Below are 25,303 nucleotides of genomic sequence, written 5' to 3'. Positions count from 1 at the left end.
TACAGATAATAAGGCATAGGGGTGAAGAGGGAGATAAGCAAAGTACAGGTACATTCCAGGTAAATTATATTTGTTCCTTCTGAACAAATGAATAATAAGACTTATGCAAAGTGAGAAAGAACAGTATACTTAAAGTGTATTTAAGGACTACACATTAAAGTTGCATATAATTTTCATAGTCCTGATTCAATATAAACATTTGCCTCAGTATGAGGGTGATGGCAGGAAGAATAAAAGAAGGAAAGAAGGAAGGAAGGAAGGAAGGAAGGAAGGAAGGAAGGAAGGAAGGAAGGAAGGAAGGAAGGAAGGAAGGAAGGAACAGTGTCACTTTATAATTTAATTAGCTGACAAAAACATAAAGACTTGATAGGAAAGACAAAATGTAGAGGAAACACATTAAGAAAGGGAGGAAATAAAAGACAAAACTATTATAATAAAGTTTCCACTAGCATCAGAAATATAAGCAGCTCTTCTCTGAGGTACTTCAATTAGTTTGTCTTCTAATTATGTTGTTATTATTATTATATGAGGGGGACCTTGTAATTTTACTATTGGGTGTGTGTGTGTGTGTGTTATTTTGAAGAGGTAGAATTTTGCTTTGAATGTCAAGGCAAGTTCAGCTCCTGCAAGTGAAGGCAGCTGAATAGTTAGCAAGCAAAATATAGTCTCTATTCTCCTCAGGGGAAAAAAACCCTCCGGGGCATTTGCATACCAGTCAGACTTGGTGTGCTGCAGTGGGCGGCTCCGGCAGAGGCAGCTCTATTCTTAGGCGTCTGCGCCGAGCCTGTGTAAGACGAAAACTGCTCGCTGCTGCTCTAGGACCTTCGCCTCTGTTTTTTAATGGGGTTCACCTGTCAGATCAAATTTCCCAAACCTCCGTAAAAGGCTCTTCTAATCAGACATGTCAACCCATTCTTTTCATGACAAATCTCAAAGCAGACCTCTTTCTGTCAGGATCGTACTGAAATGCAGTTTTTTCCTTCCATTAAGAGGATTTCTTTCCTTTTTAGGGGGTGGAGGATTTTTTTTTTTCATTTTTCTTCCTCAGTCTTTATGTTATCAAAAGTGTATTACAAGGAAATATATTTCCCCCAAGGAAAAAAAAAGCAAAAAAAGTGCCTTTTTACTCTAAGAAACAATATCATGGGCCTGACTCTCAACACATTTTCTACTTGAATAAATGCTTACCTTAAAAAGCTGAAAGACAGTGAGGTTGCCCATACAAGGATTTACTGTTAGTGATTGAACTTTATTATTTAGATAATTTTAAAATTTTTTTATCAGAATATTTAAGTAAATTTTAAAAAATAAATTTCTTGTGGGGTTGGGGGAGGGGAAGGGTACAAAGAAAATCAGAAGGTGACAGAAGACAATTGGACTTTGGGTGATGGGAATGCAGCATAATCAAATGTCAAAATAACCTAGAGATGTTTTCTCTGAACATATGTACCCTGATTTATCAATGTCACCCCATTAAAATTAATAATTAAAAAATAAATAAATAAATAAATAAAAAGGAAAAACACACAAAAAAAATTTAGTGTGTGTGTGTATGACAGAGAGAGGGACAGATAAGGACAGACAGACAGGAAGGGAGAGAAATGAGAAGCATCAATTCTTGTTACAGCATCTTAGTTGTTAATTGATTGCCTTCTCATATGTGCCTTGTCAGGGATGGAGGGGGGCGAAGGGGGGCTCCAGCAAAGCAAGTGACCCCTTGATCAAGCCAGCGACCTTGGCCTCAAACCAGCGACCTTGGGCTCAAGCCAGCAACCTTGGGCTTCAAGTCAGTGACCTTTAAGGTCAAGCCAGTGACCATGGGGTCATGTCTATGATCCCATGCTCAAGCTGGTGAGACCACGTTCAAGCCAGATAAGCCCGCACTAAAGCCGGTGACCCCGGGGTTTCGAACCTGGGTCCTCCATGTCCCAGTCCGATGCTCTATGTACTGCTCTACCACCTGGTCAGGCAAAAAACAAATTTCTTTTCAAGCTTTCTTTACATTTCTATACCCACAACTTCAGAGAAGCCTGTGGTCTAATAGTGTTTGGTTTTCATTACATGAAACTCCACTTCAAAATTAGGAAAATATATGGAAAATCATATTCAAAATGAGAATTTTCTAATAGCCTTTTATTGAGACTCTTGTACTCTTACTCTCCTAAATTCTGGACTATATACATGAGCATATGTGACGAAAGCCAATATGAATGTTCTCTAAATGATTCTAAATTTGTGCATATAGCTCTATCATTTTGTCATTTGACGTTTCACAAAGTGACCTGAGAAACTTAAAACAAAAGAAATTACACCTTATATAATAAGGCCAATTAATTTATAAATGAGTGATATTAATAGTGAATTTTTCTGGTCTCAGGGGAAACACAAAACCACCATCAAAGAAAACAAAATGAGGAACAAAGGTCATAATTGGACCTTGGAAAAATATGAAGGTCAGGTGTTCAGCAGGTATGGGTTATATGATATTGTTATTTAATTTTTCTGTTTTCATGTGAGCAAATTGACTATTCATTTTAAAGATCATAGATCTTTTTCAAAGATATCCGCCGGGAATTGGCTTAAATATGTATGTGAAAGGAAGTATACAGCTTCAGAATGCAAACTATTCTTAAAATCAAGACTGAGAAAACTTGGAGAAATGTATGAAACCAATGGTTTTTAGACTTTGAGATTTTGTACACTAATAAAATTTCTTTTTATTTAATTTTTCTTATTTTTAACTTATTGTGTTTACATGGATTCAAGTGTCCCGCTGAATATAACTCCGTCACTCTCCACTCGTGTTTTTTTTTTACACCCACTTTGCCCCCTCCCCCTAACTCCCTCCCTCCTTCCCTCTAGGATTTGCTGTCTTGTTATCTACATCTGTTACGTATATATAATTTCATTAATCCCTTTACCATCTCTGATCCCATCCTCTCATCCCCCTTCCCTCTGACTGCTGTCTCTCTGTCTCTATTCCGTTCCTCAGTTTACTTTGTTCATTAGATTCCACATATAAGTGAAATCATATATCTTTCTTTCTCTGCCTGGTTTATTTCACTTCGCATAATAATCTCCAGGTCCATTCATGCTGCCACAAAAGGTAAAATTTCCTTCTTTTTCATGGCCCCATAGTATACCATTGTATATATGTACCACCACTTTTTAATCCACTCATCCACTGACGGACACTTAGGTTGTTTCCAGATCTTGGCTATTGTGAACAATGCTGCCATAAACATGGGGGTGCATGTCTTCTTTTGAATCAGTGATTTGCTAGTCTTAGGGTATATTTCTAAAAGTAGGATAGCTGGGTCAAAAAGCAGTTCCATTTTTAATTTTTTGAAGAAACCCTATACAGTTCTCCACAGTGGCTGCACAAGTCTGCATTCCCATCAGCAGTACAGGAGGGTTCCCTTTTCTCCACACTCTCGCCAGCACTTACTGTATACACTAATAAAATTTCTATCATTAAAAAGACATAAACCATATAGGCTTGTGATAAGGAATAGCTTTTTAAATTTTTTTAAAATTGATTTTAGGGATGAAGAGAAAAACATCAATTTATTGTTCCATTTACTTATGCATTCATTGGTTGATTCTTCTATGTGCCCTGACCCAGGGACCAAACCTACAACCTTGTCCTGTCAGGACAATACTCTAACCAACTGAGCTATCCAGCCATGGTAGGAATAGCTTTTTGACATAACTTCATCAAAAATTTTCTATATTGCTCTTTTTACTTTTTCATTAGCAAAGGAGGGGAAAATGACGCCTTGTCTGAACAGCAATCCCTGAGCTAAATATTTAAAATGTTAAGTACTTGGCAGACCACAAATCAAGCAAATTTTGCCTCCTTTTATAACAATGCATGTAAAAGTTTATCTGATTAATCTCACAATTATTAATGGTACTGCTATTTGATATACTCTTAAAATTATCTTTTAGCATTCAGTTTTTAGTATTGTGCAAATTAGTTAAAATTAAAGCTCAAAAGAATTCCACTGTTGCTCTTAAAAAGTAAAATAGAAGTTAAAAAGATAGAGACTAAACTCATCAATCCTGAGACAAGATGTTGGATAATACCAAAATACTGAAATAAATTTTACAAATCTTACAAATGAAATGACTGAAATGTGCTATGCTCTATCTGTATATAGGAATAACAAAAAAATAGATGTGCCAGAGCTGACAGTGATGTGTTTCAGTATACCATGATGTTTTATTTAATGAAAATTAGGGTTTCAAGATGCTTTATGAAAACAAACTTTGTGTGGCTGCTAGCCCCTAATGACTTACCCAACTTAGAGGCTGAAGAATGTCTAGATCTTGCCAGCATTAGAGAGTTGACCATTAATTCCCTATTTGCACTAGACATGGGTCTGGATCCCACTGAAATAGACTCCGCAGGAATGGTGAGTGGCATTCCTGGATCATGGCCATGTGTGACCTCTGACTCAAAGGCCAGGGACAACTGAACACAGTCTTCTCTTAGAGCTGAAGCCAGGGGGGGGGCCATCCTGGGATGCCTGGTGAACCCCAGCTCTTAGGGTGTTGGGTCTATCTCCATCATGCAGAGCCAGCGTCAGCTATTGGACAGGATTTTCAAGGTGCGAAGACAAAGCTAGCAACCTTGAATAAGTTCATTTTGTTTCCTGTTCGTTTCCTCCTCGCAGTATGCTCATAGGCACTCAACAATCATTAGAGCCTGGAATCCCGAGATGTTGTACACCTGTGAGTTAGTGGGCCAAATATGTGCTGAGTTACCGAATAGTGTTGATTGGCCTGTTAAGCACAGCCTATGTATTGCCTTCCCTTCATTATAGGTCATTCATGAGAAGGGGACAATCTAGATTAATCCTAAATTAACTTGATTGCCCTACACTGTTTCTTTCCTGGATGAACCCATCACTCCTACACATATGACACTTTCTGTTGAATATACAATTTCAAACTACATGTTAAGTCTTTCTTAGATATGGAAAAATTAAATGTCATAAACCACGGTTAGGTTAAAATTTTGATTTAAATATTGTGACCACATTTCTGCACAATTTAAGTGCTTGAACACAATTCTAGTAGTTAGAAAAAATATCTGATTTTAATTTCTCCTATACCTGCTCAACCATTCTAACTATAAATAACTGAGAAAAATGTCTCAGCTTCATTTATCCCTAAACAGTGATTTATAGTAATAAATGCTAATCCAGGAGGCTGATTTGCTTGTCCTAGTCGTTAAAATGCCTAGTGAAAATTTTAATTAAAAGGGGATAAAAAGACAGTGTACATAAAGCATATTACTTCATCAAGCACATCTATCTGCAAGAAGTGCATGCTATTTAATGTTAGTGACTATAGATCTCCTCCATGGCTCACTGAATCTGTTTTCTCCCTGCCATCATCAGAAGCCTGCCCTCGCACTAGTTTATATATGCTAGGACACATTGGTAATAATCTGGACAGTCCTTTGTTGTTTTTCATACCTAAAACAGTTGCTTGGTGGTTTTATGTTTACATATTTCTTGTATGCTGTGCTTTCAAGCATTAAGAGTTCAAATTTATTTCACTATAGAAACAAGAACCAAAAGTGCCAAAAGGTGATCATAGACATGAATTGAACCCTAATATTCATGCCTAATATTGTTTCACTTTTCCCCCGTTATTACGCACTGGTATGTCTTAGGTACGGTACCGACTACAGGCCACTCAGAAAGTAATGGGGGAGGATTTTTGTTCCTCTTTATTTAACCACATGTAACGTTACACATGAGAACAAAATCAGGTTCATCCTCATTTACTGTATTGCTAATGTCCCTTTGGGAATGAATTTCAGTGTACCGGCCCTTATCAAATTCTGTAAAATATTCCCTATAAACAAGTACAAAAATTTTCTGTGTTAGAATATAAATCGTTCGTATTTATCACTCTGGAAAATTTTAGTGGCTAGGGATAAATTCATTTGAAGTGTTTTATATTTGATATTTGGTCTTGAATATCCGATTGGAAAAGACCAAAATTACAAACGAGATTCAAGTGACAATTCCTTCTTTTCTTATGTTAAGGAATTGATGTGCAACCCTGGCCACTCTATAAGTAACTGTTTAAACCAATTCTCATACTCCTTCCCCATCTACTGAACATATGGAACCTGAGCACAGTGAGGGATCTGGGGAAGAAATCAAGGGGTGGAAGTGACATCACATCTATTGGTACATACATATCCATCATAGTAGAAAATTGCCACCAGCTATACACACAAACAACTAAATATTTCAGAAGCTGAAAGGAGTCTTTCCTTAGACATCATAGAGACCTTGCCTTATTGAAGGCAAAGCAAGGAAGACTGGAAGTTAGAAGTGACTTAAAACCCATACAGGAGTGGCAAGTCTTGGACAGGCATCCAGCTCCATGCTGGCTTTTAGACTGCTGCTGTTCTCTGCCTGGTTACAACCCAGGGCCTCCCTTTCCAGGTTCGATCATGAATGTGATGAATAAAGGGATAAAACAAAATGAGTATGTGGTTTCACAACCTACATACATATAATGTTTTTGTAAGCACTTATAATTCTTTTTTTCCCAACCTTCAAGATCAAATCTACTGTCTTTTGATTGTTTAAATCAAAATATTTGGTTTGAAGTAAGTTAATCACACCCACATTTCTACAGAATGCACACCTATAGGTATAGTAAGTTTTCAGTTTAGCCTCTTCCACAATAATTTATTGACACAGATCCAACCAATTTTTTAAACAGATAATGTCCACAAAAATTTTTAGGATATTACCTTATACTTCTATCCAAATATATCCTGGAAAATGCCAGATATATTTTCCTCTGTTATGCTCTGTTTCCACTGAGGATAATTACCGAGGAAGGGGGGGAGGGTGCAAAAGAAAACCAGGACATTTTACTTCTTTTTAACTGTTTAACTTTATTACTGTTGCACCATTTATACAATTACATATAATTTCAATGCATCCATTGTACATTTTTTTATTTTTTTTATTTTTTCCATTTTCCAATGAGTGGTGTGTTGGTGTCTGTGACACAGAATGGAGGAGAAACTGGAACTGCAATGAACGCAGACATTTTTTTTTTTTCATTTCCACTGACCAATAAACAGAACTACAGGTGCACCCAACCACGGACATGCATTAACTCGTCATGAGTAATCTAGGGAGGCTAAGTCAGATGAGAGAATGTTTGTTACTCCCAAAAATACCCGGGGAGGAAAAATGGAGTATTGGCATGGAGGTACATGTGGACAGGCTAAGTGGGCTGTCTGAAAGTTGGCATTCATCCACAAACATTTTAAAAAATATCAAAATAAGAAAGGCTGCAAATTAAAAAGAAAACACAGAAAATACTGCTTTCATAAAGATCTGATTGCCTTGGAACGCGCCCCGTGGGCAGAATCAATCACATCACTCCCAACCCCCCTTGCAGAAGACAAGATATCGGATCTTAGCGGCGGAGTGCAGGAAACAGCAGTTCAGGTACAAAAGGAGTACTGTACTTTCAGACATTGACCTTTAAAATCCAGGACTGACCAGTAAAGTTGACTGAAGGTATATTAGATATTTCCCCACAAAAATACTATTTGGATTCTCCCCACCCCCTCCCTCCCTTGATGGGACATCTTTTTTTTTTTTTCCTTTTTCTTTTTCTTGGGCAATACATATCATTACTTCCAATTTGAAACAAGTTAGTATAGGAGAGAGACAGAGAGGCAGAGACAGAGAGAGAAACAGGTTGTTTTTAAGCTGTAATCTCTTTTTCCCTAGGCTGTCCTTGTTACTCCTTCACTGCTACGGTTTGATCCGAGTTAGCCGCCGGGGCCTCCGCGGGTTTGGCCTCGTCTGCGGGGGGTGCGGGCGCCTGGGCCTTGGGCGTGGAACTGGGCGCTTCCGTGGCTGCGGGGCTCTCCTTGGACGAGGGGGCAGCCTCAGTGCTGCTGGGTTTTGAGTCTGAAGCTGGGGCCCCGTCACTTTTCGTCTCCTGCGAAGCAGGAGCTGCGGGAGCCTCAGTCTTTGTGGGTTCCCCGCCCTCCTTGCTCTTGTCATCCACCTGGGTGGCTGCGGCGGGCTCAGCAGGGGGCTCGGCCTCGGAAGCCTTGGGAGCCTCGCCTGCGGCCGGGCCCGCGGGGGCCGCCGGCTCCGCATCCTTCGGGGGCTCCGGCTTTGCCTCGGCCGCGCCCTCCGTCTGCTCAGGCTCCGCCTTCGGAGCGTCTGCCTTCGCCGCGTCTGTGTCTTTCTCGTCTTCCTTGTCTTCCGGCTTGTTGGCAGCATCCTGGGCATCCTTCTCCGGCTTCTCCTCCTTGCCCTCCTTCACTTCGGTGGTCTCCGCAGCCGCCTGGGTCTCGTTCTCCTTCGGGGTCCCCTCCTCTTCCGTCCCTGCTCCTTCGGCCTTCTTGTCTTTGTCCTTGGCCTTCTCATCGTTCACATTGTACCCCTTCTTCTTCTTGCTCAGCTTGCCTCCCATCTTGGAGTTCTGTAACAACACAAACCAGAACAAAAAGGGGTTATTTGTGGCTCTAGGCTGAATATCTGAGCCCTCCCTCCCCCTAAATTCATAAGTTGAAACCCTATCTCCCAATGTGATGGTATTGGGGGGGTGAGGTATTTGGGACATGGAAGTGAAGTCCTCACAGAAGACACCCCACAGGGCTCCGCTGCCCCCTTCCCCATGTGAGGACAGAGCAGGATGACAGACATCTATAAATCAGGAGGCAGGTCTTCTGCAGACAATGAGTCTGCCCACACCCTGATATTGGACTTCCAGCCTCCAGAACTGAGAGAAATAAATGTCTGTTGTTTCTAAGTCATTCCGTCTGTGGTCATTTGTTATGGCAGCCAGAACGGATAAAGAAGCTTGTTAGGTATGAAAACTCAACCCAGCTGCACTCTACAAAGGGTTCAGAACACTACTGAACTGTGTACTTTCAAATATCAGCTGGATGAATTCTTTACATGTATTTTGCCACCATTATAAATAAAACAGTGAATCATTGAGAAAAAAAGAGCTCAGTTATAGTGTCTAATCACAAGTTGAGGAAGTAAGCTGAGATCAAAATAATCAGTGATTAAAGACTAAGCTTGTCAACAGTAGAGTAGGAGAGCAGTATTTGTTTCTCATCTGCCCTCCGATGCCCAACTCAAACACCCAATATTGAACACATGCGCAAAACGGCACTTGCAGCCATTTTAGATCACAGTATAGCCAGTAAAAAACTTCATAGTTTTAAAATGTTTTCCAAAGAAATGGCACAGATGTAATAAAGCACAAATTACAATTTTCAAGAAAATAATCTCAAACTGTAAACTCTATTATTCATCTATACATATATAAGTAAAAGCACACACATCTTCAAAGACCAAAATCAAGCAGGATTTGATCTATCTCAGTAAGTAAGACTAGTTAAAAGAAAAAAAAAAAAAACAACTATCCCTTAAAATCCAAAAAGCAATAGTGTCCGTGGTTACATTTAGGTTGTTAGCTGTGTCAGATTTATATTCGTTGCTTTTTTCGAAGTGTTTCTGGCTTAAAGGAACTAATTTTAGTTCTTTTAAGAACTAATTTTAGTTCTTTTAAGAACTCTCTAGTTCCATATCAATATAAAATGTCCTTCATTACCAATTTTCTGATTAGGATTCAAACTAGATATACAGGTTCAATAGTCATTAACAGCCTTGTTCACTCAAAGTTAAGTTTTCGAGTTCCCAGAGGGTGACATTTTTTTTGTTGTTTTTAATTTATTCATTTTTAGAGAGGAGAGTGAGAGGTAGGGGGAGGAGCAGGAAGCATCAACTCCTATATATGCCTTGACCAGGCAAGCCCAGGATTTCAAACCAGTGACCTCAGTGTTCCAGGTCAACGCTTTATCCACTGTGCCACCATAGGTCAGGCGAGACTGACATTTTGATTGGGCATAATAACATGCTTTTATACTTAAATCTTGATTTTTTTTTCTCCTCTGCTGCCAAAACATTAACCCAGTTAAATAATATAAATTTAAAAATAATAAATTCAGTTTAAAACCATTGTCAGAGCTAAACAGGTATAGCATTTCCCCCCCCCCTTCTAACACATTGTTATGGCACAATGTATCAGTGAGAATTCACTGAAATGTTGCTCTTTAGAGGAAAATTGCTTTTTCTTGACAAAGCATGGCAGAAATAACAGTCCAACTCCTCCCCACCAATAAGTCCAACAGAGAGAGAGGGAGAAAGAGACTTGACGTGGGTTCCAGTGAAGATTAATAAGTACAGGTGGGACCATCTTATTTGGTTCCAGATCTGGGTCTACACTGGACAGAATTACAAAGTACTCTTTGACCAGCTACTTTTTAAAAAAATATCATTCATTTAGAAGAGAAAATTTGCTGTTTATTCACTATACTCCTTGAAATTATAATTCATGACAGTGAAATAACCTATATTTATTCTAAAAGCCAGGTGTTGGGTTGAAGAGCGATAATCTGAAAAATTTTGACTGAAGTCAAAACTTGTCTCTTCACTCTATATGCTAATTTCCCGTCTGGAATGACTGTAATAGTTGAGGGAGAAAAAAAAGCAATAAGCTAAAAGATGACTAAAAAAGAAAGACCTTTATTATGTTATCAAAGAAAGAATTTATCTTACAGATCTTTTTTTGAAAGTGCATGATTTTCGGTCATAATCCACTATAGATACCAACCAGGCTTTATTTGACTTAATCTAGTTATTTCTCCCTCAGAAATGGGAACAATCATATCTGCTAAAAATACAACTAAATATACTTTATCCCATTAGCAATCACAAAGGCAATAAATCCAAATATAAAGAGATAAATAGTATTTTAAGTTGTAGTTAGAAATATTTCACCAAATTTTTAATTAGCCAATATGGATAAGTGGTTTTATGTCAAAATAATTTCAGCTCTTACATGTCAAGATACTTAAGAAATAGAAAACCTGACACACCTGCCTCTAGGATCACCTCCCAATTCCATAATAGAAATCCGTACACCAATTTAGAAATTACAGAATAGAAGACAAAACATAAATGTAGAGTGCATTGTGAATATAACATAGGAGTGCCGCCTTCTGACACACACGCATGAAATTCTATATAGCTATCCCCAGAGGCTGAAAGTCATGTTGGTTTACAAACCTAAAATCTACGTTACTAAAATTGGTCTTCTGAAACGCAGTCAGGGCCACTTTCTAGTCTTTGTTTTAAGCCCAGCTGTGATTTGTTTCTGGGCAGGAAATGAACATACATAATCCAGTTGTAAGTAAGAAAGTGTGTCTCCATTCCTGTTTGTTGTTCAAATACATAGTTAACCAACACACCTACCTTTTGCTAGTTTTATTGTGTTAGTTATAGTGAGGTATTATCAGAAGGAGGCTTATAGTGGGTTATTTCCCAAAACAATATAGGTGAAAACCTTGCTTACACCCGAGGGTAAATTAAGATCACAATGTAAAATCTATTAACTGTTTCCTGGGTATCAGGCATAATCTTAATCCTAAAGACAGTACTAAGTGATTTAATCTTCACAACAATATCATAAGATAGTTTACCCATATGGATATTCTAGCAAAGTTCATAAACCAGTACAAGCAAAAGGCTGAGTCCAATAAAATAAAGTAAGGCCAGAAGGCACTACCTTGGAGGTCTAAGGGAACTCCACTAAGAAGTTGAGTTAAACGGGCAAGGTTCTCATCTCAGGAATGTTACCCATCCTAGTTCGGATCTGGGGTAACTCAGAACTCAAGATGTTGACAAGATAACAAAGAAATTCAGAACTTCAGGCACTTGATCCCTAAACTTTTCATCACCTCCATTTGTCAGTGAAGCTTTGTATTATGATCCTTAAATGACAGTGACGGACATATATTTTAATTATTTCTCTCATTTTTATTACTTCTAATTTTGAAAGCAATCAGTTGATATAGAAAAGTAAAAATTGGATCTTCTAAGTCAAAAAAAAAAAAAAAAAGACACAGCAACTGGAAATCACTTAAACCTAAATCTAAGCTACAGTAAAATAACTACCTTTGCATTTCTCCACATTTTGGTTGTTCACTAGCCATTCGGTGGCCCAGCAAGAAAACTCAGACCTATGCTGCACTCTTTGTTGATACAGTAACCAAACTACAATACAACAATCACCATTTTTACAGAGCTATTGGAATGTAGCATTTTAGATTTCTCCAGAAGTTTATAAGTTGGAAAAGAGATCCAGGCCAGTTGTAGGTTTTAAATGCCAACAGCTTTGCTTTGGGAATATCAGAACAAGGTCATGGTGACTTTTAAACACAGTAAGAACAAAGATTCATTACCCTTGAATAAAGAGTGAGAGCGAAAAAGAGAGAGCACTTCTCATTTTGAGTAGTCTCTTTTCACCCTCTCTATACTGCTTCTTCTGAAAATCTACTTCTCCACTAGATACCATCCTCTCTTTCCCCCCCCCTTTTTTTTTTTTTGCATTTTTCACTTATGGAGACTGAAGCCAAATATTCTATCCCATACGTTTGTTCTACATCCTCAGAGGTACACAAGAATGAACCTAACCAGCAGTATAGGATTGAAACCTCTACCCCACACTGCACCAAAGCTAAAGCAATTGTATCGAGTCAGGGAGCCCATCGGCATAGTTTCCCTTTCTCCAGAGCTCAGAGAGGAGCCAGATTTGACAGGCACCAATTGCTATGCAGAGCTGAGCCAATTGGTCCTAAGTGGTCTCTTTAGAGGACAGCCAGTTCTGCCTCTTCCAGGGACAGAGGTTCTCAAACCCTTCAACTGCTACCAAGTGAAAACATACGGCTCAGCCCATCTGCCTTTGGTCTCAGTCAAGAAAACTGCCAAAGCTTTAAGACATAAGAAGGCACATACCCAGATAGTATCTAATCAATATTTTAGCCATTTTGGAAGTTATTTTTATGGCTTTACAATACAATGTAAGGTTTCTGGGAGCTACCAATTACTGTCTCCTTTCTTTAGTCCCTGAAATATATCACTTATTAAATACTATCGTATAGTTGGGTGTACATAAGGGAGAAGAGGGGAAACGTTGGACCAAAGGGACTTTGAGTGGAAGAAACAACAATAGCATTCCCATCACCAACTTAAAGATCTCAGTCTTTTGAGGCAGAGCTAAGTAACAGTATGCTATCAGGCATCGCAGAAACTTGGGTCATCCAAATAGCTTTAAAAAACCCTTCTACATCTTGGTAGCAAGCAAAATTATTGGTAACTAACAACTCACATACTGAATTTGCACTGTTTTGAGTATAGATAATCACCACTTGTAACTGTTGAATCTTCGTTTTGATAATACTTTGTTGGTTATATCTATTAGTGTTACCCAAGTCTTTTGGACGAAACATGCAAACCCTACTTATGGCATTATTCCTCTTCAGAAAAATGAAACCCTGCATAATGACACAGTTTCCAGGCATTAACTATCCCAAAACCATGGGGGCTTATGTGCATTGTATTCTTCCTATAGTTACTACATAGTCCATGACACTTCCCCATTCCATGTCTCACTAATGTATTTTTAAACATTTTTGTTATTGTCAATAAGCAACAGTAAGATTTTGTGACAATAAAAATTATTGATATGTATTAACTAATGTATAAAACAAAATAGGAAAATGACTGACACAGAATTTAGCTATATGATCTAAAAGTTACTATGTTTATGGCTTTATGTGCTATTTTTGTCTGTCTCTCACTAACAAGATCTAAGTACAGGTACTTCCTATGTAGGAAAGTATGAATTACACCAAAGTCCCATCCATTGCCAAATTTCTACTTTGAAAAATACAAACCCAGATTAATTAACCATTTCATCTTCATCTAGAACCAAGAGAATATAGTTCTTAAGGATAGCATCAAACAGATGACAGTGAAGAAGACTGCAAGTCTATAGCAAAATCCAACATGAATATTCAACAGTGTGTGTAAAAGAGACTGGAGTGTCATTTCCGGTTTGATTGCTGCTTCATGATGTGAAGACAAGAAATGGCCCCCTTTTGGTCATTTCCATCTTACAATCAGAAAAAATATATATGCCTCACAAGGATGCTAAGAAGGAATCAATGCTTCTTGACAATTAAATATGCGGCTGCAGCATATTAACGGTGCCTTTGAATAAGAAGTTGCCACTACAAATACAGGACCGCAAAGGTTAAACAGGTTTATAGACTATCTACAAAACCACCTCTATTGATTTTTTAAGATAACATGCAAAGTTAGAACTGACTCATGAGTTGCATCTGTAGACAAACTCATCACCAGACAAGTTGGGTTTAAAATTATTCAGGCCAAAGAAATGCAAGCTATCGGTCAAATCTACATAGATGAAGCACATGTTGAGATAAGAGATAGAGAAAAAACTTTTTTTTACCTTAAAGAAAGAATTTACACAGATTCTTTTCACAAACACAACAAATTAAAATATATATATAAATATTTCCAATAAGAACAGAGGAAAAATTAAAACATTTAGTTATGTTCAACAATTTCTATTTTCACCAAATGGCTGGCCTTTTTCTTTTAAATGGTCAAGACTTTATTCTAAAAGAGGAAAATGAAATAAGGATAATGTAGCCTGTGTATTTTTGGTATTCCTACCAGAATATACTCGGTCATAATGCCTTGCTGTCAGATTTTATCAATGCCCGGTGATAATTTCCATGGTTAGATTTACTGTTCTCAGCGTCTCATTCAGTCAAAGCTTCTATTAACAATTGTAACATCACCACCGTTTAGATGAGAATGTCTTTGGGGGAGAGGAAACTATAGTAAGAATTGTCAGCCCATGTCTAATTTTCTGAGGCATACCATGAGTAACACTGTAGAAAAAACATTTTCAAGACAATTTATTCCCTTGTCACAATAAAAATTTTTCATTCAGCATTGTAAAAACTGTACTACAAAAATGTGCAAGAAATATTTGGACAAGAGGGCACACACACTCACACTTCTACAACCCAATTTCTCCAAAAAAGTTTCATGAAAATGACTTGCACCTTCCAAGTCAAAATGCCCTCCAATATAATAGAAAATTAATCACAAGTTACCTCTCCATTTTTATCCTTTATAAAAGTCCCAGTTAGACCTATGGAAGCACTGAAAAAGTGTCCTTGGGGATCTCTCATTAAAAATCCAACACGCAGAGTGGCCTCAAGAATTTTAGATGTTCACAAATTATTCGAGGAAAAAACAGACTTGATCTTGGTGGGAAAAGAACTTTTTTGAAGTGACTACTAAAGTAAACCATGACGGGACATAAGTGAGCAAAAAGCCTACTGTAGTCTAGCAGGAGGGATAAGACTTACAGAGACAATTAAAATGTAGGTCAGTTAAGGATCATAATAGAGTGAAAAACAATAGAGGTTTTTTTTTCCAAGAAAAGATGGCCTTGAATTCGATTCAGGGGATCAGGAAAAAGTTCTATAGAGAAGGTGGAGTTTGAGAAATGAGAAATATATCAAAAGTGCTTATACACACAGTATTTCTTCTGCCTGTCTTACTATTTAGTCTTTACATTGTTAGCTCATTAATTGTCTCATCAATCCTAGGAGAAAGGAATTATCACTATCTCCACCTTACCATGAGGAAACTAAGACATGTTGGAGGTTAATAATATACAAGATCATTCACCCTGGCCGGTTGGCTCAGTGGTAGAGCGTCGGCCTGGCGTGCAGAAGTCCCGGGTTCGATTCCCGGCCAGGGCACACAGGAGAGGCGCCTATCTGCTTCTCCACCCCTCCCCCTCTCCTTCCTCTCTGTCTCTCTCTTCCCCTCCCGCAGCCGAGGCTCCATTGGAGCAAAGATGGCCTGGGTGCTGGGGATGGCTCCTTGGCCTCTGCCCCAGGTGCTAGAGTGACTCTGGTCGCAACAGAGCGACGCCCCGGAGGGGCAGAGCATCGCCCCCTGGTGGGCGTGCCGGGTGGATCCCGGTCGGGTGCATACGGGAGTCTGACTGTCTCTCCCTATTTCCAGCTTCAGAAAAATACAAAAAAAAAAAAAAAGATCATTCAACTAGTAGCCTGGATATGTGGGGTGAACCAAGACACTTTGGCTCTTAAATGAGGTCTGTTAACCATCACGGTAGAGTACCTTAAAAGATGGTAATGTTATCTATAGAGGGAAATGAGGAAGTGAAAAATGTTTATGTCAGAGTGAACCAACAGGAAGGGTCTAGTCAAGATGGTAAGAAAATCCTGTTTACATTTAGGAGATAGGTGTGAACACGTGGACCTGCAGGGAGAGATGATGGAACTCCATCTACAAAGTTTGCTTAATGAAATGTATTTGGTTAGCAGAAAGCAGAAAACCTGCACTTAAAGGAGTTAAAGGGGGAATAATGTGTCTCAGAAGTCAAGAGAGCATTTTAGAAAGTTGCTTGAAGTTATATGCTGCTGCAGAAAGGTTAACAAAGATAAGAACAGAAATTGTGCAATTTGATCTGGTGATGAGTTCAACTATGACCGTGCAGTGATTCAGGTGGAGGAGGGAAGACATGTGCCTCTCTTTGGAAAGGCTCAAAGAGCATATGAAGAGCCAGAAGAGAGGTCCGCAATGGTTGACATAATAGAGTGTAGGCAAAAGTCAGGGTTCTGGAAGATTCAGAAAGTACATCAAAATTAATTGTGGTAAAAAGGAACACTCACTATACAGATGGGGGAGGGAGAGACAGGAGAAAAGTAAATTTCAAATTTCCTGGTTGTTCCAAGACTCCACATCGGCATCACTCTCTTCTAAGTAACTGTAGTCCAATCTGAATTATAGACCACAGACTCAGTTAAGATCTTGCTATAGTAACTGTTAGATCATGTGTCTTTGAAATAGTCCTTTATCCTTCAGTACTTTAGGTCTTCACTTGTTCCGGCATTTACCTTCTCAGTTCTTTTCATATTACAACACTTAGAATTTCCTAAGTATTGGGAGGAAAAGGACAGAAATTTCATTAAACTAAAATGTTAGCAAATTAACATAGTGACTACTAAACCTGGAGAAGTTTATTGCAAAACAACTTGATGTACAAAAGTAAAACAAATAGGTTCATTGCATTATAAAAAGGGTTTAAGAGACAAGGGAATCTATTTACATTGACTTCTCAATGTAAATAGAAAAAGAAGAATCTTACTTTTTAAGAACTCCTTTACTCGCCTTATAATGTGATCTGTGTCTGTCTTAGATAAACCATCCATTTTTGGTTGTTTATCTCCATCTTTATTGCTTAACCCTTTTCTACCCTGTTGTATTATATTGGAAGTTTTAGCAGTAAAATAAATCTAGCCTTGCTTGAACATTGACCAAAAGTATTTCTTCAGATTTATTCTGATGACCTCAGAACAAAAGATTTTGTTTCGTGGTGATTAGTGCACGATGGGTTCTTGATAAACACTACAGACTCTGAACATGCAATTTCTAAATTATAATCTTGCAAGATTTACCACCAGGACTGTAAACTGAGTTATATAAACTCAGCTTTCACTTAGCAGTAACAATAGCAAGCTACATTATAACTGAAATTTCCATTCCATTGAATGAGACATGGCCAATTTCCAGGGATCTTCATGACGGCAAATTCTGTGGCAGAGTCTTATTGATAAGATATTGTTCTTTAAAGTTATTATGTGCGTATCACAGAAACCAAATTTTCAAAGTATATCTCCTATTGATTCTATGTTTTAATCATAAAACTCTGAACTGATGATGCTGCTCTAAATACGGTAGATAACAAGTTAAGCTTCTCTGAATATAAACGTAGACTGAATGAAGACCTTATGCAGACAGGGTTATTTTTCTTTCCTGTTTATAAATATCCTGCCACATGAAGCAAGCACTACCAGAAAACATGTATTATTCATTCTCATCAATAGTCTAAGGTGCTTTTAGAGTCTGTTGGGCATCTACATCATTATTTATTTGTACTTAACAGGCAGTCCTTTCAAAGGCACTGGCTGCAGCATTCTAACATATGACTTTGTATGAATCACCTGCTCTTTCAGTCAATATGGCTATTAAGTGAACCACAACCAGCTCAGGAAATGCACACCGCTGAGGTCACTTCTGAACCTTCCTCTCTTCCATTGACCCAGGAAATTAATATGTCTTATTACCACACTGATTTAGAAATCTCATGGCAGAATTAAAATAAAGCCCAGGGTGAGAACTTCTAGCAGTTGAGATATTTTTGCTGCCTACTAATGGACTAAACAGATCATCATGGGCTTGTAGCCATAACAAGTTTGCAAAATGTACCCCATCCAACAAAGACAAGAAGAAGGGAGGCAGCCCACCTATACCAGAAATAACTGCAATTTTATTTTGAGCAATTTCTATCTCTGATCATAAAGGGTAATTCATACTTTTTATGGACATCTAAAATGGTCACATACTGACATTTTAATATATCATTTGGGGGCACCAGTAATATAATATTTAAATCCCTAAAACTATTTCATATTTTAATCATTTTCAAGGAAAACCATTCTAAAAGTCTTTATACATGAAACAGTCTAAACGTCTTTATACGTGTCCTTGATTTAAAAAATATAGTTTGCATTTTTTTCTTGGTGTTATACTTAGCACAAATAAAGGTTCAATAAACATTTACTAAATTAAGAAAGAATGTATTAAATCCACAGGTTAATATGTCTATCTTCAAGAGACTACATACTGCAATGCTGAATTTCAACAACATTGTGTAATGTTTAACATCCTTTGCAATTCAGCCCCTCATTACAAATCCAAATACATCTCTTAAAATTTCCCAACCAAGCATTCTACCCCTAGCTTTCCAGGTTCATTCTCTCCTCCACACTTTTGTCTTCTGCAAATTTAAGCATCCTGGCCACTTAATGAAGCATTTAGCAATGAGGAAACATTGAAGGTTTGAGTCTAGAGAGCTGGGAGATGTTAAAACACAACTGAGGGATATTCCTTCCTAACCTTGGAATTCCTAGAGAATAAAGACTACATATATATATATTTTTTAATCTCCAAACTCCATATGGTAAAAATGCAATACATATCTTTTTAATGAATTCAATAGCAATGTGTCCCTTACTCATGATGTGATCTGGAACAAAGTCACTCATATTCTTACTTGTCAATACTTTAATATAATACATTAAATAGTATATACAGTATTGGACTCATCCGAGGAGCTTGTTAATAGTGCAGATCAGGCTCTCTTTCCAGAGATGAATGAGTGAGTCTGGAGAGGGTCTTAAGAGTCTATTTTTTTAACAAGTGGACCGGGTAAAGCTGCAGCCGCTGGCTCAGGAGCCACTCTGAGATATGCAGACACACAGGGATTGTAGTGACACTTAGCCTGTTAATTGTTTTCACATCATCTGTAATGACTAAAGCGTGACAAAACCTAAACATCAATGTGGTTACTAGTGGTTACAAAGCTGAAAACAAGCATGGAAGAGCCCTTCGCTGTGTGGAACCTGGAGGTGATGGTGAACAGAACCCCAGTGGCATCTCATCAACTACTGAGCCATTCTGTCTCTGAGTTCTCTTTGCCACCAGAATCACAAGTACATTAGAATTATCAGGGCCTATTCTTCCTCCCAGACACTTCCCAGGAGCCAACTGCCCCCACTGCCCCTGGAGCCCCCCACCCCCAATCTCTCTCACTAGTGCCATTATTTAACCAGGTATGAATACGCCCTGGCTATACCAGGCTTTAGGAGGTCCTTTGTCACACCAGCAACTTCCACCACTGGTGGGGGAAACAGTACATGGCTAGTAGCTTCTGTAAGCTTCTTTTTACATAATGTGAGGCCTCCATTGTTGTCCATGATTTACAACCCGCCCCGAGAGACAATACTGTTTTCAGAAGCAACCATTTTTATGTAATTAGAGTTCATATTTCAGAGAACAGGTTTTTCTATCTTAGTTCAAATGGACATTGATGGCTTGCCAATGAGTTCAGAGCCCTGATCAAATAAATATACTCTGTGGGAGAAAGCATATAGGTAAAGAGGCCAGCAGGCCAAGCTCAGCTATGTGACCTTGAGGAGGGAAGTTAGCCTGTAAACCCACCTGACCTATAAAAGGAAGAAGAGAGGGAAGAGGTTGTTAGTAGCATTAAATGGAACATTTGCAGGAAAGGCTATATAGTTCAGCTCATGACACAGTATTCAATAAATTTTCATTGACCTTTTTGTTAATCTAATACCATGTCTCAGAATTATGAATTTCAAGATTAAATAAAAACATAGATGAAACAAACTACTGTATTTAAAACAGGCAAAAAATTGGAAATTTATTCCATTATAAGCAAGATAATAATCACTTTCCCTAAATGTCCAGATCCTAAAGATTGTAATATCCGTTATATGATCTGTAGATTTGAAAGGGAAGTACATGTTACTAAATGGGCAAATTCTTATACTGGTATGAACAGAGGCCTCATTTTGGGAAAAGATGAATGACAACCAAGAACACCAAATGTTAAGTGAGCCCACCATATATGAAAAAAATATTACACACACACACACCCAAAATCAAAAGGGAGAACCTGCCTTTAAAGCAACCTTTTGGGAAACAGTCTTTTACAAACCATATTTCCATCTTATTTGCTTTAGGTAAATAGCAAGGCTGTAGCAAAAAGCTATGGACAAGGCTCTGTTTTGCCCATTTCACCAGTTTGGAGTTCAATAAGAGTTTTAAAATGCAAATATCAATAGACCTTTTCCCTGAGACTATTTTATTTTTCATCTACAACTATTAAATAGTATATTCCCGGTAGTAAAGAATTACCAGATAGCCTTCCTCAATTTTAGCATAACATTCAGGCGAGAAATCAGCCACTCCTCAATTTTTTTCCTACAGGTTTAAAAAATCAAGTCCAGAAAACCCAATTGCCCAAAGCCTTGAGCACTTTCCTTGGAATCAGGAAACCAACCACGGGGGAATGTGGCATTGCATTTCAAGCCACCTCGATACCACCCTGGTGCTCTGCTGGCTGACCGGGTGCTAAATGCCATTCCAGCATGTGGAACTTTTCAATGTCCCAACAGCATCCCTTTGGGGTGCTCAAGCCACACAATAACTCACGGGAATCACTTTCCTTAGTGAAGTAACTAACATCATTCATTGTCTAAGCTTTTGTGAACTTGAATTTTAAACAATATCTGTTAAACTTGGGCTTGAGTCTCACCATAGCCATTATTGGTTGCTTATGTTAAACAAGCCACTTTTAACTCCCCTATGCTTGCTTATTTAATTTATTTGGTTATACACAAATGACCAGAATTACAGTTTTGTTTTGTTTTAGTTTTTGCTCTATAATTTTTAGCTTTCATGCAAATGTGCAGTAATGTATATTTTTAACTAGATTGTTCTGAGCACTCAAATTCACTAATTCATTTATTTCAGAAAGGCCAAACATCCAGGCATTGTTAGACCAGGGTGCCTAGTGTAAAACAAGGTTGACTCAGACTCACTTACCCAGACTTTTTAGGTCTAGAATGTAAGAAAACTACACCTTTTAAAAGTATCAAAAGTTGCCCTGGCCGGTTGGCTCAGCGGTAGAGCAACGGCCTGGCGTGCGGGGGACCCGAGTTCGATTCCCGGCCAGGGCACATAGGAGAAGTGCCCATTTGCTTCTCCATCCCCCACCCCCTCCTTCCTTTCTGTCTCTCTCTTCCCCTCCCGCAGCCAAGGCTCCATTGGAGCAAAGATGGCCCAGGCGCTGGGGATGGCTCCTTGGCCTCTGCCCCAGGTGCTAGAGTGGCTCTGGTCGCGGCAAAGCGACGCCCCAGAGGGGCAGAGCATCGCCCCCTGGTGGGCAGAGCGTCGCCCCTGGTGGGCGTGCCGGGTGGATCCCGGTCGGGCGCATGCGGGAGTCTGTCTGACTGTCTCTCCCGGTTTCCAGCTTCAGAAAAATACAAAAAAAAAAAAAAAAAGTATCAAAAGTTAACAGCAAATGCTAGCCTGTGAGCTGGATTCTGACAGTGTGACTTAAGCAATTTTAATAGGTATACTGCAACAGAGAGTCAATTTATTTTGCAAGAGTTAGAGCAGAAAATACATAGGCAGGGGCCCAAATCTTTCCTGATGAGGCTTTCTGGGCTCTCCTGAGTTGTTCCTCAAATGCTTTGTACAATTTCTGAGATGAGGACCAAGGTGGAGCTGCTAAAAGTGGGGTGCTGAATGGCAGAGGTGAAGAGTCATGCTGATACTAGACAAACAAGGAACAAGTGGAACCTCAAATGTCAATAATAGACACCTCGAGATTCGCTTGATCAATTACAAAGTCCTTCTACTTAGTAGACCCAGGATCCTATCCTATGCACTCAACCACGTGGGTGTCTGGAGTTCCCTATCTATAAGTGTACCCTGATCTGTAGGAGGTTACTAAACAGAACATACCAGTGACGGCATGAGTCTTAAGTAATCCTGGAGTCTTGACAGATACATTTGAGGGGCGGTGCACTGTCTTAATAAGAAAGGTGAAGGCAAATACATTGCCCATTTAAAACAGAAGGTGGAAGTGAAAGATGTATGTAATGTAACAAAGTTCATCTGACTTATCTAAGCTGGCAAAGTTCAAGCTCAGAGAGATGCTGAGGGTCCCACTCTTCATTCCCGCCACCAGCCCTGCACTCCCACAGCTTCCTACCCTGTTACAAATTACAACATTTCCCGGTTGACACTAGGCATCAGTGTGGGGCAAGAGATTTCATAACACACAGCAGCCCCAGACTGGCAAAGGTATCATAGATCACATACAACTCTCACATATAAGGAGAGAATAGCACAAAAGCTTGAAAGGCAATACTAAGCTATGACTTATAAATCTCTTTTACTGGGAAAAACCTAGTGAACATATTATTGTATCGAGTGGGTAAATTATTTTACTAAATCATTACCATGAAACCTAGTACCAACTAAGTTGAACCAAAGGGAAGGAACCTGTTTGTTAGAATAGAATCCCCTAGCTTTTATGACTGTACACCTGCTCTTCACAAAGTAACTGAGCTCTTGCATCTTGAAAATTCTGTGTGTCTAAAACACTAATATGATAAATACCAATACAGAAAATTTTGCCTGTCCCAAACTATTTACATGTTTGCAACAATGGGTTCAAGTAAATAGATACGTTTCTGGTTAGAACAAATTATATATCATGAAAAATCAAAGCTATGCCTTCAATCAATTGGAAGCTTAAAAAGAAGCAGAGAGTAAACTGAAATGACCTGAGACCACCCATGAGACAGGGAACATTTATTAAGATAAAGATCAGTGTCAAGACCTTGTTACTTCCTTTGGTATCAAAGTGTTATCTAATGAAGTGAGGACATCCAGCAAAGATAGTGTTGTAAGATTTAGTCATTCCATTTTTATGTTGTCTCATTAGAAATGTCTTAGGAAACACTACCAAGAACAGTGTACTGTAAAAATTCTTAACTCTAAATCTCATGATTCCCAGTGTGTGATAACATGAACTTAGGATCTGCAGTTTATATATCTGATTAAAATATAAGAAATAATTGTAGTTACTCAAAACTATCATTGAGTTCTTCCTTCCATATTGAAGATCCAGGGCAAACTGAACGCTTTATCAATGACCTTGCTTTCCTGTTGCACACATTTTTTATTCCGTTTATAAAGTAGCTTTGAAAGCAGACCATCCTAAAATCCAAACCATCCTCTCAGTCAAGCAAAACTGTCTCTTTGGACTTGGGAATTAGTGAAACTTGACTGTAATAGATGATTATAATAAAGTCAAAGGATTCCCCCAAACCAGCCAAGTCTTCTCAGCTCCCCCAGTTACTCTAATTTCAAAAGACCTTTTGCACAAGCAGAAGTTATTTTACTTCCTGTAAGTCAAGAGGAGAGCTAAAGGTCAAACAGATAAACACTCTTCCCCAGCAGTGAGAGGTCCATTTGCTAAAGGTGCATCCTGTATTACAACAATGCCTGCAGCCCATGGGAGAGAAAGGGTGCTTCTAAATGAACACAAAGGAGGAAATACAATTATTTAAGCAAAAATTTGTTGAATACAAAAGAGAATTAACAGCTAAAAAAGACAGAGCTTGATTATGATTCTTCTACAGATTAATTATGTTCATTTGTGATCATTACATTTATTTACCTACAAGATACTAATGTCTTCTTAGTTTGTATTTTTATGAGAAAAAAAGGTATTCCCCCTAAAAATCCAGTCTAGTTCATATTACCAGAAACTCAACTACGGAACAAATTCAGATTTGCAATTTGAACACACTGAGAAACTAGCAACATGCAAATCTCACTGAGAATGTTTTTCTAAGATTGCTGTATTTATCTACATGACAAATAATAAACACTAGATAGCCACTAATGTTGAAAGATTGTTCTGTTCCATAAAGCCTCCTGCATGTGCCAGGTCTTATCACTGGTGGGCAAAATGCATGGACTCTAATAACGCAAGCATCTAAATATTCACCCAGCCACAGTTTCCAATCTGTAAACCCCACAGATGACAGGGTGCACACTCATGGTGATCACAACAAATCCATGGTTCTGTTAGGAAAGAAATCAAGGCTCTCTATGATTTCAGGGTTGATGTGAAAGATAAGACATGGATTATTTAGACATAGTTGTTAAAATCTTGATAACTCAGAATTCCATCCAGACTACACTGGAAAAAATAAAACTGAAATGGGGAATTAAATTTCATACTTTGCAACTGTTCTTCCAAATACATGATTTTACTTATAAAGATTATTATACAAATAGGTCAATGTTAAAAACAAAATTAGCTAGATGCTTTTAATTCTGGCAATAAAAAAGAAAATTTGACTATTTTCACAATTTTGTAGGATGATTTTACCTGCGAGATTAAAAGAGGAAATTCTAGAATTTAGCTTACTCCTGGAGCAGGGGTCAGCAAACTGGGACACCTGTTTTTGAAAACAAGGTGTAACTGAAACACAGAAACATAACGTGATGTTTTCACACCACAAGAGCAGAGTTGAGTAGTTGTGATAGAAAGGAGCAGGCTGGCAAAGCTAACAGAGCTACTACTGGTCCTTCAAGAAAAAGTTTGCTGACCCCTGTCTGGAATCTTAGATGAGCATAGTTAACCAGTGACTCAATTTGTACTGTCAGACAAGAGTGTGATTCAGATCTAAATGATGATGCAAAGATTAATCAGGCTCTTTTTGGTTTGCAGTGATAACATCAGTAAAAAAGAATGTCACATGGGAATGTTTTAAAATTAAGAACAAGATAGTCCTTTTTATTTTTTATTTTTAATTCTCATCATTACTCTGTGTATTCTGACTCCTTGA

General features: G+C 38.4%; 1 protein-coding gene across 2 annotated transcripts in view; it reads right to left on the bottom strand.

Moving 5' to 3' along the window:
- Positions 1-7,389: 7,389 nt before the first annotated feature.
- The window catches only part of BASP1 (brain abundant membrane attached signal protein 1), a 77,907-nt gene continuing 59,993 nt past the window's right edge, over positions 7,390-25,303 (bottom strand). For both annotated transcript variants that reach the window (XM_066244031.1, XM_066244020.1), the window contains exon 2: positions 7,390-8,493. In XM_066244031.1, the coding sequence (XP_066100128.1) occupies positions 7,798-8,484 (687 nt within the window). In that variant the 5' untranslated portion in view covers positions 8,485-8,493 and the 3' untranslated portion in view covers positions 7,390-7,797. The remainder of the gene's footprint in view (positions 8,494-25,303) is intronic.

This window comes from Saccopteryx bilineata, chromosome 1 (genome assembly GCF_036850765.1).
Source record: "Saccopteryx bilineata isolate mSacBil1 chromosome 1, mSacBil1_pri_phased_curated, whole genome shotgun sequence".
Taxonomy (NCBI): domain Eukaryota; kingdom Metazoa; phylum Chordata; class Mammalia; order Chiroptera; family Emballonuridae; genus Saccopteryx; species Saccopteryx bilineata.
Note: the sequence above shows the minus strand (reverse complement) of the source record. Positions and strands in the feature narration are given on the sequence as shown.